The sequence below is a fragment of the Theropithecus gelada genome, chromosome 2 (assembly GCF_003255815.1).
Source record: "Theropithecus gelada isolate Dixy chromosome 2, Tgel_1.0, whole genome shotgun sequence".
Classification (NCBI taxonomy): Eukaryota; Metazoa; Chordata; class Mammalia; order Primates; family Cercopithecidae; genus Theropithecus; species Theropithecus gelada.
In genome coordinates this window covers 110795520-110809924 of record NC_037669.1, presented here as the reverse complement: position 1 = coordinate 110809924, position 14405 = coordinate 110795520, and the positions used below count along the sequence as shown (strand labels likewise).

Genomic DNA, 14405 nt, shown 5'->3' with positions numbered 1-14405 from the left:
CTGTGTCACCTGGGGAAAATTTCGCTCTCTAAGATGTATTTTTCTTCTGTGAAATGAGGATTATATTACTCCCAAAGTTATTATAAGAATTCCAAATAATATATAAAAATATAATCTCATATTACACCTAAGAAGTAGGTATGTGATAAATAACAGCTACTAACATACATTTCCTTTTACATTACTCCTTTAGAAACTTAGAAAACATATCTGCACTTAAGGTTTAAATTGCTCTGGTTTGGGATTGAAGGAAATCAAAATGTTTTACTCCAAAATATATTTCTTTGACATAATCTGAAGTGGCCCTGCAAAGCTGTCTTTTGTTGGGGAAATTCGCATCTGTAGATCTGTAGAGAATCAGTATTAATGCAACCAGCACTTCCTTTGCCCAGATCTAGGAAAGATTAACTGAGAGTGACACCTTTAAAGGACTGAAAGGAAACATTTACCAGCTATCCTCTCTGAGACTCCTACCTGCCAGAGGTTTCATCTATATAATAAGGCCCCCTTTGTTAGCCAAGCCTCTTCCTTTCTCCCTCCCATAACCTGTCCTGCAACCAAAACCTGCTTTTGGCCATGCTATGAGCCCATATTCTCTCTGCAACCTCAAGATGGTATATAAGCTTCTGTACCTCAATGGGGGGCTGAGTCTTCGTTTTGAGGGCTCCTGTGTATACACATTAAGAATATTTGTATGCCTTTTCTCCTATTAATCAATCTGCCTCATGTCAGTGATTTTTCAGTGAACCTTTGGGGACCAAGGGCTTTGGCCCCCTCAGGATATTGCCAAAATTTAAATTGTTCTGGTTTGGAATTAAGACTACATGAATGGAAGCATTTGCTGTGCCAAAGTCAGCAAAATCAGTGAGTTACAAAATTGTGACTTGGCACTTGGAGAGCTGGCTGCTGCACAGCCCAGTAAAATCTAACTGAGGTCTGTAAGAGCCTGTCTTGGAGTTACCCTTCCAAGTGTCCAAATCCAAAAAGGCCTCCAGCAGAAGCTGAATTATTTTTCTTTTGCCTCACTAATCACTATCTTAACCTATTTGTGGAGAAAGGTAATTTTATATTACATTCTGTGTTTTTCTTAATTCTTCAAGTGTTTTCTAATTTTTCGGGATATATGAATTTTAAAAACAATTAACTCCAGGGAATATTAGTTACACAGTTTGGGTAAGTGGCAGGAAACTTTACTCTTAAAAATACAGAGATTATATAATGTATTATAATCTCCAGTCACCCTGATTAGTGTATTTTTGGGGCTCAGAAAAATGGTACCCTAAAACATGGTACTTGGACATGCCAGGTACTTTGAGCTAAAGAGGCAGCCTCAGAACCAAAGTGTCTCTGACCTTCTCCCATTCCCCTGTCCCTTGCCCCTCTGCCTCCCCTGAAGCACAGGTAGGGACTTTCTCTGAAGTTTCCAGAAGAAATGCAATCTCATCGGAGAAGATTAACTCCCAGGAAGGAACACTAGAGTTGACACCGCACCAACTCCGTTAAAGATCCTGAAACTTTTCTGCAATTTAGCAGTGTGCCCAGACTTGCTGGTTTAAGATTGAGAATGAAATATGGATTATAACACATGGTAAAGATCAGCCTTCCCAATATGGCTTTTGTTATATATAGACATTTATATAAATCAACTTCTTACATATTTTAAGTTCAGCCTAAAGATTTCTCTGTACATAGTGAGCTATAACCTAAATGGAAATGTAAACAGACTGTGTAACCTACTGTTGTGCAAATCATGGGGTTTTGGCTCATCGAAGGGCACTCAGATGAACCTTATGCCAGGCTGAAACTGCCCCCACAGGGTTGACAAGAATTGCATGCCAGATTCTGGACAGAAATATGGTGACAATTAAGCATTAATAAGGCTGCACTTTGTCTCATTTCCTTGTGGCTAAAAGTCACATAGCAGTAGATACAGACCATTTATATTCTCATTGTTCCTACAGACAGGATCTCTGACATTCACATCACAGGGCTTTTGTTTAAGGATCATTAAGATGTTTTTCAGACCCTGAATTCCAGCAACCAGTTTGAAGACCCCCCACAGAGGAATGGGATCAGCATGAGAACACAGCTTCTTCATGTCTCTGTCCAATAGCTTCACCCTGCACTCTTCAACCAGTTAATGATCTCCACACTTCTGCCCACTCCAAGACCCTTAAAACCCTTAGCCCCAAACTCCTCGGGGAGATGGATTTGAGGTTTCCTCCCATCTCCTTGTTTGGTGACACTATGATCAAACCTCTTTCTCTGTTGCAACTTGGTGTCTTGGCTAACTGACTTGCATTGGGTGATGAACCTATTACAGTTACAAGGCTATTGTCTGTTCTTCAGGCCCCTTCATTTCCCCTAAAAATCATTTACTCTTCCTCTAAAAGTACCATCATTCCCTACTTCTCTCTCCTCTATGAAGAGGATATTTAGGCTCCAAGCATCCGGCCCTTCTCTGAGTTTCATACTTTGTGTGACTCTCTGCATGCTTCCACATCAATCTGTTGGCATGCCTTTTCTCCTGTTAATCAGTTTGTTTTGTAGACTCAAATTATCAAAACTTCCAGAAGTGGAAAGAAAGTTCCTTTTATCCCTACAGCATTCAAAACACTATTTGAAAGAGGCTAGACTATGGTTTTCCTTTTCCTCGTCTTATAAAGAAAATTTGAAAACATTAGTTATTCACATTGTGAGCTTCCATTTTCTTTGTGATTCTGAAATACAACTTTTAAAGGAATTTTGTAAATAGGTCTTCACCTGTCGGGTCACTGCCTTAGATAATTTATGTTGGCTTGAAAGAGAAGAAAACATCTCCTTGATTTTCCTGGGAACCATCTGAGTGATACTCTTTTTTTTTTTTTTTTTTGGCTGAGTCTCGCTCTGTCACCCAGGCTGGAATGCAGTGGTACAATCTTGGCTCACTGCAACCTCTGCCTCCCGGGTTCAAGCAATTTTCATGCCTCAGCCTCCTGAGTAGCTGGGACTATAGGCATGTGCCACCAGGCCTGGCTAATTTTTATATTTTTAGTAGAGACGGGTTTTCACCATGTGACCCAGGCTGGTTTTGAACTCCTGACCTCAAGTAATCCACCCACCTTGGCCTCCCAAAATGCTGGGATTACACACGTAAGCCACCACACCTGGCCCCATCTGAGTTATACTTTTAAGGTGAATTTTTATACCACCTTCATGATTTTATCTGTTTAAATAGTTCACATATTAAAAGACAATATATTGTTATGCTTCTAACAGTATATAAATCAACTCTTTACGTATTTTAAGTTCAACCTAAAGATTTCTCTGTACGCAGTGAACCATAACCTAAATGGAGGTGTAAACAAACTGTAACCTACTCCTGTGCCAATCACACAGTTTTGGCTGATCAGAGGGGGGCAATTGTTCAAACCGTGTTCAAATAAGGCAAATGCCAAGCTGCAACCAATACAGCTGTTTCTGTTCCTCATTTTAGTTTTCTGGACATCACTTTCCTTTTACTTTCTGTAAATCTTCCTTCCTGTAGCTTCACTGGAGTCTTTCTGAGACTACTCTGGCTCAGGAGGCTGCTTGACTCGTGAATTGTTCTTTGCTTAGTTACTCTGTTAAATTTAATTTGGCTAAGGTTTTTCTTTTCTTTCTTTTTTTGAGACAGGGTCTTCCTCTGTCTCCCAGGCTGGAGTGCAGTGGCTCAGTCTGAGCTCACTGTAGCCTCTGCCTCCCAGGCACGGTCATCCTCCTACCTCAGCCTCTTGAGGAGCTGGGGCTACAGGCTTGTGCTATCATGCCCGGCTAATTTTTGTGTTTTTTATAGAGACAGGGTTTTGTTATGTATTCCAGGCTGATCTCAAACTCCTGGGTTCAAGTGATCTACCTGCCTTGGCCTACCAAAGTGCTGGGATTACAGGCGTGAGTCACTGTGCACAGTGAGATTTTTCTTTTAACATATTTTTGTTTTTATTACAAGTAGATTGATCAGGTTATTCTCCTGCTGTCTGAGTGACTTGCTGTTTCAGATCTATTAAGTCCCAAATTCATGAAATCTTCCTAATTTAACCGTAGGCTGAAATTAAAACTAGGAGATTATGAATTTCCTTAGTCTAGGCAAATCTACATAAGTAAACATGCAATGTCTTTTAAAAAACAAAGTGTAAGTTATTTACTAATAATTGATAACTCTCTAAAAGGATTCATTAAGATTTGTCCAGATAGAAAACTCTCATGTGCATTTTAAACTATGTTTAGGAGACAATATCGTCTTGAGAAAATTTTCTAAAGTACTTTGTCTTTGTTTAAAGTAAGGTGTACTGATGGGTAAGAGGAAGGACAATTTGGTGGGATGAAATCAGACAACGAGGAGGAGAGTAGCAGTCATTGGAATAATAAGATAAATGTATCCTGGGTCTCTATGGCAACCAGGGACACCAGCTGATTTTCCACCTCAGCTCCTTGTAGAACAGCCTACCTGTGCCAAGTCTCACCGGCTTTAGAACAAACGTTTTATTGCTACATTAAATTGTTCCAAGAATTCCAGTTTATGAAACAGTACCGATCACTTTAGCTGAGCCTATGTCTCTACTGTACTTATCAAGAAATGTTTTTCTGATATAGTAAATACTATACATTTTCTTTTAAAAAATAAATACATTTAGAGTGAGCACAAAGGAAAAAACTACCTTTTCATGCTACGTTTACAATTCATTGACGTTTTCAGGGCTATTTGTTCAGGAAGTCAGTGGACTTGTTTTCCAGCTAAGATCTGGGAGCAGTAATGGTCCTCCCTTGTGGAGGCTCAGGTGTTTGTAGGGGGCGCTGCTGGTGGCTTAGAAAAGTTGCCAGAGGCCTTCTATTTGCTGAAGATTTCCTCTGTGTCCTCCCTCTCTCTGCCACTTACTAATTGTGGGTCCACAGACAAGTTTCTTCAGCTCATTGTATCTTAGTTTCACTGTCTATAAAATTGAACTTATCTGATCCAGTTATTTAACAGAAAAAAAAAAAACGAGTTAATATGTAAGAAGTCCTTATCATAGCACTCAATAATATCTGCTATTATTATAATTATCTCTTTATTTCAACTCAGATAGTAGATTTCCTCTTTTGGTTTCAACATCTAGTAAGCTCAAGAAAATTTCTGTTGCTTATTTTATTACGCTTATTTTGTTTAAACACTGAGTCTCATCTCAACTGGATTGTAGAATGCATGAACTTGGACGCACACACCTTATGATACCTTTGTGGTTTTAGATCAAGGCCTTTAAAAGTGTTCAAGGGAATGAAAAGATTGAGAATGACTTTGGCTTTCTTAGAATCATAGGAGATACGTCTTTTTTTTTTTTTTTTTTTGAGATGGAGTCTTGCTCTGTCGCCCAGGCTGGAGTGCAGTGGCATGGTCTTGGCTCACTGCAAGCTCTGCCTCCTGGGTTCACGCCATTCTCCTGCCTCAGCCTCCCGAGTAGCTGGGGCTACAGGGGCCTGCCACCACGCCTGGCTAATTTTTTGTATTTTTAGTAGAGACAGGGTTTCACTGTGTTAGCCAGGATGGTCTTGATCTCCTGACCTCATGATCGGCCCGCCTTGGCCTCCCAAAGTGCTGGAATTACAGGCGTGAGCCACCGTGCCCGGCCGAGATATGGTCTTAATCATAGGAGATAACTAGTTACAAAACAGCCAGTTAAACTGAACTTAAGGTTCAAGTAATGGACAGACAGACCTGGTTCACACCCTACTTCCACCAGTGAATTAGTTGAGTGTCCCAGGAAAATGTGTTTGACGTCACTGAGACTAAAGAGTATCTTTAAAGTGAGGTTAATAATAATTTGCAGGATTATTTGAGTATTATATATAACACTTAAAAAACATATGTAAAGTCCCTGATACTTAATGGCACTCACAAATAGTAGCTCTTATTATCATCATCATGACTCCTAATACTATAATAATATATTTCTCAGTATGACATTTATTTTAATATGACAGTCAGGGTACCAATGTGTAGTACATTCCACAGGGCATAGATGTGAATGAACACTCAAGATGTAATTTCCTCTCCATTGAGTTCTGTTATGTAAACAGTGCTAATAATAGAGTAGAACAGATTTTGTATTACAAAATAATAGAACAGTAAATGATAGAACAAGGAAAAAGTGCTAAGTACACAGTGAATTCATTAACACATTTTCCAGCCAAATGTGTAGATATACATATATATACCTATATTTCAGCTATTTTAAGCATTGAGATAGCTACTGAATGAAACAGCACATGAAACGCAATGTATAAAATATGCTTCAAACTTCTTGTACAAAATGAAAATAAAACATTTATGCTGTATGTTATATACAGGAAAAGATGTGTTCACTGAATAATCAGTTTTGTTACCTGAGTTGGAGCCACTAATTCCAACTCTGAAGCCGACTCAGAGTTGAGGGCGCTTTTTCCACCACTCAGTTCTGGTTGAGATCTGTGCTCTGAGGACCTATAAGGGATGCATTAAGGAAATTAAATGTACATCTAGAAACAAAATTAAGCTATAAATCCAGTCAAGAAACCGAGTTAATTTGGATCATTGAAAGCCATGATGTCAAAGCTCTCATCAAAATTCTGATGATAAAGATAAGTTTCATGTATTTCTATTATAATGGCCACTTTCAGAATGTAAGAGGCTACAATGTGCTAGGTGTTATTATCTTTGATTAAAAATTCAGTTCAATTATGGGCAAAAAGTCAATAAATGCAGTACCATTTTTGTTACAGAAAATTCTGTTTCATAAAAAAATTATGTTTTTTTGTTTTTGTTTTTGGTGGGGGGAAGAACTTCCCAACAAGTGTCTCAGGGGAGATTTTGTCTTTATACAGAATTTGAAATCTCATGATAAATGGAGATGTGGGAGGGCAGTAGGAGACGGACGCTGGATACTGCCCTTTAGGAAGCTTCAAAAATATGGTACAACTCAGGTGGCCAGATTTTCTCATAAGCTTCCATGCACTGTTCTTAATTATTTGATTATCTGATAGTGGATGATTGAGCAAACCAAAAAAACTACCTTACAACTGCAAAAATTTAACTATTATTTAATATATTGAATATTCTCATGTATATACACATATACACCTAGTTTTACTAATCAGCACAGTTACACATTCAGAACATTATTACCAATGTTGAATTACAAATCTCTCAAAACACTTATTGACTGAGTTGAATTAATTTTTGACAGTTGAGATGAAATAATTCGAATTGGTAGAAGCCACAGTAATTGGTATTGTTATATAGGGGTTACATGTGATGCCAAGTATTTGGATTGACTTAACTCATTGGCTATTTCAGTGCCACTCATAAAGTTGATAAATAAATGGCCATTTTCTGGTATCAAAATACCTTACCATAAGAGCTCTTTTGATCCAGTTCTAGATGAGCATGATTTTCTCTCTGCCATTGGATGTCCCTTGGTATTTCGATCGCCATGAAACTTAACATCGTCCCATTTTTCCAGTTGTGTTTGAATGTCTAGTAAGTACAGAGGAAGCGGGTGAGGCAGGTTGGGGGAGCATGTGGTGCAGAGAGAAAAAGAGAGCTTAATTAAGATTGAAAAATCTTATCAAAGTGAGCTTCATTCAACCAATGTCCCAAGCCCCAAGATCAACCTTTATCTTTTCAATGTTGCATAAAAATTAAAACTTGTACAGCTAAATAGAAATCTCCTATTAAGATAAATTGCATTGCTTTTACAGTTAATGCAATCAAGTTGTTTGACCTGAATTTATTTCTGAAGCTGTGTACATTCTGAATCTTGTATATGAGCCTGTGCAATCCAGTGTAGAATGTACATCTGGAGCACTACCCTGTCAGTCTCTGGCTAAAGCAGGGGTTTGGGGGCATTGCTGGCATGATTCCAGAAAGAAATTCTGTTTAAAGAGATGAGCTTCATTGTTAAAAGGAGGTGGGGATAAATCAGAACACTTTCACAGCTTTTGAATAAAGCATGTAATTTTTCACCAAAGGAGGGAATTTATAATGGGGGAGAGAGAGAAAGGAGGCAATGAGGACAGCCAAGGGAATCCTGGAACCATTTTATCCCTGTGGCTTAGTTCTTATAGATAAAAAAAAATCTGGCTAGATTCTCTCTCATTACAGGTGTGTGGCTGTGAATAAACCACTGAAACAATCTCGGGGTTCAGTTTTTTAGTGTATAAAAAGATTGGGCCAGGTGGCAGGGGCTCACGCCTGTAATCCCAGCACATTGGGAGGCAGAGGCAGGTGGATCACCTGAGGTCAGGAGTTCGAGACCAGCCTGACCAACATGGTGAAACCCTTTTTCTACTAAATACAAAAAAAAATGAACGGGGTGTGGTGGTGCATGCCTGTAATCCCAGCTACTTGGGAGATTGAAGCAGGGGAATTCCTTGATCCTGGGAGGCAGAGGTTGCAGTGGGCCCAGATTGCGCCACTGCACTCCAGCCTGGGCAACAAAGCAAAACTCTGTCTGAAAAAAGAGATCAGTTTGCAGATGATGTTCTCTAAGGTCTTTTTTCCCCTTCTTTTTAAAAACTCTGGTAAAAAATGCATAACAAATTGACCATTTAAACCATATGTTAGTGTACAATTCAATAGCCTTAGTACATTCACACTGTTGTGTAACCATCACCACTATTCATCTCCAGAATTTCTCATCATTTCAAACTGAAACTCTACTCATTAAACACGAACTTTTCATTCCCCCAAAAAAAACCTGGTAACTTTTTTTTTTTTTTTTTTTTGAGACGGAGTCTTGGTCTGTCGCCCAGGCTGGGGTGCAGTGGCACAATCTCGGCTCACTGCAACCTCCACCTCCTGGGTTCACGCCATTCTCCTGCCTCAGCCTCCCGAGCAGCTGGGACTATAGGCGCTCGCCACTACGCCCGGCTAATTTTTTTTTTGTATTCTTTAGTAGAGACGGGGTTTCACTGTGTTAGCCAGGATGGTCTCGATGTCCTGACCTCGTGATCCGCCCGCCTCGGCCTCCCAAAGTGCTGGGATTACAGGCGTGAGCCACCGCGCCCGGCCAAACCTGGTAACTTTTATTCTACTTTCTGTCTGTATGAATTTGACTGTTGTGGGTACCTCGTACAAGTGGAATCCTCCAATCCAGGTTGATTATTCCTTATGCAAAATGCTTGGGACCAGGAGTGTTTCAAATTTGGGATTTTTTTTCTTGGTTTTTGGAATATTTGCATATGTCATAATGAGATATCTTGGGGCTGGGACTCAAATTTAAACACGAAATTCAATTATGTTTCATACACACCTTACACACATAGCTTGAAGGTAATTTTATAAAGTATTTTAAATAATCTTATCCATAAAACAAAGTTCTGACTGTGACTTATCACATGAAGTCAGGTGTGGACTTTTCCACTTACAGATTTTGGAGGATTTCAGATTTTCGAATTAGGGATGCTCAACCTGTATGTGTCCTTTTGTGCCTGGTTTACTTCACCTAGCACAGTATCTTCAAGGTTTATCCATGTTGTAGCGTGTAAGTTATTCCTTTCCAAGGCGGAATAAGTTCATTGTGTGTATATATTACATTTTGTTTATCCATTCATCTCATGATACGTTTCAGTTGTTTTCACCTTTTTACTATTGTGAATAACACTGCTATTCTTTTTTTTTTTTTTTTTTTTTTGAGACGGAGTTTTGCTCTTGTTGCCCAGGCTGGAGTGCAGTGGCGCGATCTCGACTCACTGCAACCTCCGCCTCCCGGGTTCAAGCAATTCTCCTGCCTCAGCCTCCCTAGTAGCTGGGATTACAGGAATGTGCCAACATGCCTAGCTAATTTTTCTTTGTATTTTTAGTAGACACAGGGTTTCTCCATGTTGGTCAGGCTGGTCTCGCGCTCCTGACCTCAGGTGATCCACCCGCCTCAGCCTCCCAAAGTGCTGGGATTACAGGCATGAGCCGCTGCGCCTGGCCAACACTGCTGTTCTTAAAGGTGCTTTTAAACTAAATACTTTTACAACTTCTTCATAGGACATTTTCTCAGAAGCAGACAAATAAGTGTTCATCATCTGCATGCTTATTGTGTTATATCGTAATATATTAATATATTCTATTTTTTAAGGCAAGGTCTCACTCTGCTGCCCAGGCTGAAGTGCTGTGGTGCAGTCACAGCTCACTGTAGCCTCAATCTCTTGGGCTTAAGCAATCCTCCTGCCTCAGCCTCCCAGGTAGCTGGAACTACAGGCTTATGCCACTATGCCAGGCTAACTTTTAAAATTTTGTAGAGATGGGATCTCACTGTGTTGTCCAAGTTGGTCTCAAATTCCTGGCCTCAAGCAGTCCTCCTGCCTCGGCCTCCCAAAGTGCTGGAATTACAGATATGAGCCACTGCACCCAATCAATATATTAATATATTTTTATCTAAATCTATACATGTTATTATTTGTAAAACTGAATAAACCTAGATGGTAAGGAAATAGTAGAGATAGTTATAAAATTTCCCTCCAAAGACAGACCTCAAAGAGGGATGGCAGGGGAGAGGAGTTCCTGTGTATGCCACTAATTTGAGCAATGGTGTGGTTCTCTTTCCTTTCTTTACAGTCTATCCCTGGAAGAGCTCATCTACACCCATGGTTCCAATATCCATTCATACACAAGCTTCTGACTTACAAATCTCCATTTCCTACTCAGCTCTTTTTCTCCAGTTCTAGACCTATATACTTAACAGCCTAATGGAGGTATCCACAGAGAAGTCCCATAGTTTCCACAAATATAGCAAGTTCAAAGCTGAACTCAATAGTTCACTCCTGCTCCTCTTCCATCTTCTGTCATGGAGCTTGGCACATTCTACATGTCCCCATTGCTCACATATACATATTATCTGTTTCTAAGTCTTGTTTTAATAGTTTTTGGAACCTGTCTCTCTCTTTCTCATTATCCCCCTTGCCACTGTTGGATCTCTGTACTGGTCTCATTGCCTCTATTCCTTTCTCCGTAAATCCACCAGAGAAGGATTTTTCTTAAATAGAAACCATTGCTGTCATTCCTCTTAGTAGAACTCTTCAAACATCATCCCTCCTTCCCCAATCTTAAGGGCATGACATCCAGGGATTCCTATGATCTCGCCACAAGTGATTTTCAGACTTTTTCTCTCATTATTCTATCCTTGAGTACTACTGAAATATGTATATTTACTTAAAAAGACATCTTGCCGTGTTTATCTATTTGTGTGTGAATCCCTTTCCTTTCTGCACCAGGGATACCCTGCACTGTTCTCCCCATCTTTCTCCTGATCTATCTTGAATCTGGCAAATTCCTACGCACTCCCCAAACCTCAGCTCACATAGTACCTCTTGTAAGACACCTTCTCCCACTGGGTGGGGCAATGGCATGATGAGGAGGCTCATGTAGTAACTGATCTGGGTTTTCTTTCATTGCTACATACAGTTAATATTTTATTATAATCATTTAATCATTTTTCTATCTCCCTACTACACTGTAAATTTGCTAAGGCACAGAGCTTATATTATTTATCTTTGTATTCCTAGCACATAGTATGTGCTGGGAATATGGTAGATACTCAGAGAAATGTCTGCTGAACAAATGAATAAATTAATTCATGACCATTTAACATGTACATATCATAGTAATAAGTGATTTCACATATGTATTCCACTTATTCTTCATAGCCTTATGGATAAGCTATGATCTCCTTATGAATGTATATACAAAATTCACCTCCCCACACATATACCTACACACACAGCAGTCAGTCACAGCCAGGGACGATTCATGGGCCTCTTGGCTTTCTAAAATACCTGTCACTGTTCTTTTTCTTGAGAAAGGAGAGCTTAATATGTCTGGTTCCAGGAGCTAAGAACTAAGCCGTCCTTTCTCAGAGGAGGTGGAATATAGTGGAAAACATATGGGCTTTGAAGTTACCTAGAGCTAGGCTCAACTTTCAGCTCTTCCTCTTATAAACTGTGAGATCTTGGGCAAATTGCTTAAATTTTGAAACCTGGTTCCTTGCATGTTTCAAAGAGTTGTGATAATTTAATGAGATAATATATGTAAGTAATGTACTGTGGTTCCTAGGCATTGTAATCCACCATCAAATGGTAGCTGTTATTATTGTATTGCACGTATTCCCAAACACGCTTGTTACATACTGTTTGATCTGGCTGCCCCGGGCCTTGCATTAGAGTTGGTTACTCAGAAGTTCCCTCTTTCTTGTCCTAGACTGAGTGCTCCTAAAGAGCAAGATGCACATTTTACCTTTATTTGTAACTTTAGTGCCTAGCCTGGTGCCCAGCACCTATCAATCACATCATATTTGTGGGTCGAATAAATACATGAATCAACCAGTTATGCAAAGTTGAGCTCCCCAATTGCTATACAAAGTTCAAGCCCAAAAGAAGCTATGTCCTGTCCAGTTTCCACCATGGACTATGCCTTTTCTACTCCTTTGTTCACTGTTCAATGCCATTGGTGGAACTTTCCTCTTGTATCCACACCAGCAGAGCAAGGTTGAGCATCCACAGCCACAAGCGATTGCCTTACCTAGGTCTAAGGATGAAGTCTCCGGGACTCTGAGAGGCTGGCCTCTCTGCTCAGCATCTGTGCTGATGAGGTCAGATCCATCGGCCTTTTTCTTGAGGGATGAAGTTTTTGATGAGGGCTCTGACTTCTTGGCTTTGGTTTGAGTTTGAGAGACTGGTTCACTCAGGTCAAGGAGATCTAAGCCAGTGGTCAGTACTATCAGAAATGGAAGAGGTTAAGATAAGCCCATTTACTACTCTGAAATTATTTTTTTTAAATAGGTTTCAGTTAGGTACAGAAAGATTTTATGTTTGTAGGATAGATTAGAATTAAGTTAGTTCACCATTGATTTATAGAGACAGCTTGTTAGACTGGGATATTTGCTGCATGTTATTCTTATATTTGGCATGGCACAAACCGGTAAGAAAGGACTTAGACCAGCCTCAGCAATGATGAAGCTTTGAATGAAATTAAAATGATGAAACTGAATCTGAGTTCAGATGCTATTTACTTTATTGCTTTGCTTTATTTATACTGAAGGTTATTTTAGATTACAGTTTCCCAGAGAGGAGTCAATCTATCATATTCAGAGATTTAGTGAAGTTTTTGAATGTCTTTGTATTTTAATTTTAAACAATAAAGTATATGGGGTATAAAGAAATGCTGTTAATCACCTTTTATTTAATTAAGCAGTTCAATCAGAAAATGGCATCCTGTTTGGGTTCACCCAAGAGAGGTATTTTATAATCCATAGTTGATGAATAGATACACATGTTAATCCCTTTGCTGTTTAGTATGCAAATTTAAATTTCAATGTAACTAACTATAAAACTGTTACACTTTTACTTCTTAGCAGGTTGATTACATTGCATTAAATACTCTAATGAAAGCAGAAATAATAAGTTGTTCAAATGCAAATCAGGCAAATGAGAATTCAAAAAAGAAGTTTTATAACCTTTGCTTCTTCTTTCTTTTACAGTGCACATAACCAGAGTTTGACTAGCTCATTGTGAGAAATAGAAAATTCAAATTCGAGAAGGTCCCTACAGCTCTACCTCTCCACCAGTCCCTGCTGTTTCACTGGCCCTGGCACCACACTGGAGAGACTAGCTTCTGAGCAAGACTGGTGGCTTCCTCGCATGGAATCTCTTCACCCAGCTCACTTAGAAAAGCCACAGAAAGACAAAGAAACTACTTGCATTAACCCTTTGTGGCAGTCTACAACAATGACTGCAGCATTCCTCTGTAATCTCCAAGCTTTTCCTCTAGGTGGGGAATGGATTTTTGCTGATGTCTCGATACTCTACTGTCTGCTTCTCCCTTGTACTGAAGGCAGGGGCCAGGCTCCACTGAACTCACAACCCGGATTTCTTTAGTAGTGCATGGGCTTCATGAGCTAACCATTCCTATGGGATCTTTAGGATCGTGTGTCAAACTTCACTCGTAATAGTCTCGTTTTCTGATTCCAATTCCAAGTCACAGTGGTAGAATGTTGTTGGTGAAGTGGAAACATCTGGCTCTGTCATGGCTTAGCTGTGTGACTTGAAGTAAGTTTCTTGCCCTCTCTGAGTTTCAGTTTCCTCATTTGAAAATGAGGAATTAATTGTCTTTTAGGGATAAGATGAAGATTGAATGATCTAATGTATGTAAAGTGCCAGGCATACAATAGGTACTCAATAAATGTGATTTCTATTCTTTTATAGCCAATTCATGATGTTTTTCTATCCTTTTTGTTGTTGTTGATGATGTTCTCCTATTTTCACTGTTCCTTTTTATTTGAGACAAGAATCAGATCCATATACTGACAGAAAGAGAAAATGCTACTGGGAGTAAAACTGAAGATGAGACAAAGATATGCGTTCTACAGAGGATTCTATGAAGCAAATTT

At 39.4% G+C, this 14405-nt stretch overlaps 1 protein-coding gene and 1 long non-coding RNA gene across 28 annotated transcripts in view; one reads left to right on the top strand and one right to left on the bottom strand.

Moving 5' to 3' along the window:
* Positions 1-14405, bottom strand: part of PEX5L (peroxisomal biogenesis factor 5 like) — a 253897-nt gene that overhangs the window by 79117 nt on the left and 160375 nt on the right. For 18 of the 27 annotated variants that reach the window (XM_025376858.1, XM_025376860.1, XM_025376866.1 and 15 more), the window contains 3 exons: positions 12539-12733; positions 7384-7507; positions 6379-6475 (listed from right to left, as the gene is read on the bottom strand). In XM_025376858.1, the coding sequence (XP_025232643.1) occupies positions 6379-6475; positions 7384-7507; positions 12539-12733 (416 nt within the window). The remainder of the gene's footprint in view (positions 1-6378; positions 6476-7383; positions 7508-12538; positions 12734-14405) is intronic. The other 9 variants (XM_025376871.1, XM_025376873.1, XM_025376883.1 and 6 more) reach the window with 1 other exon arrangement.
* Positions 7399-14224, top strand: LOC112619065. The gene is made up of 2 exons (XR_003118166.1): positions 7399-7510; positions 13497-14224. It is a non-coding gene; the product is annotated as an uncharacterized LOC112619065 (long non-coding RNA).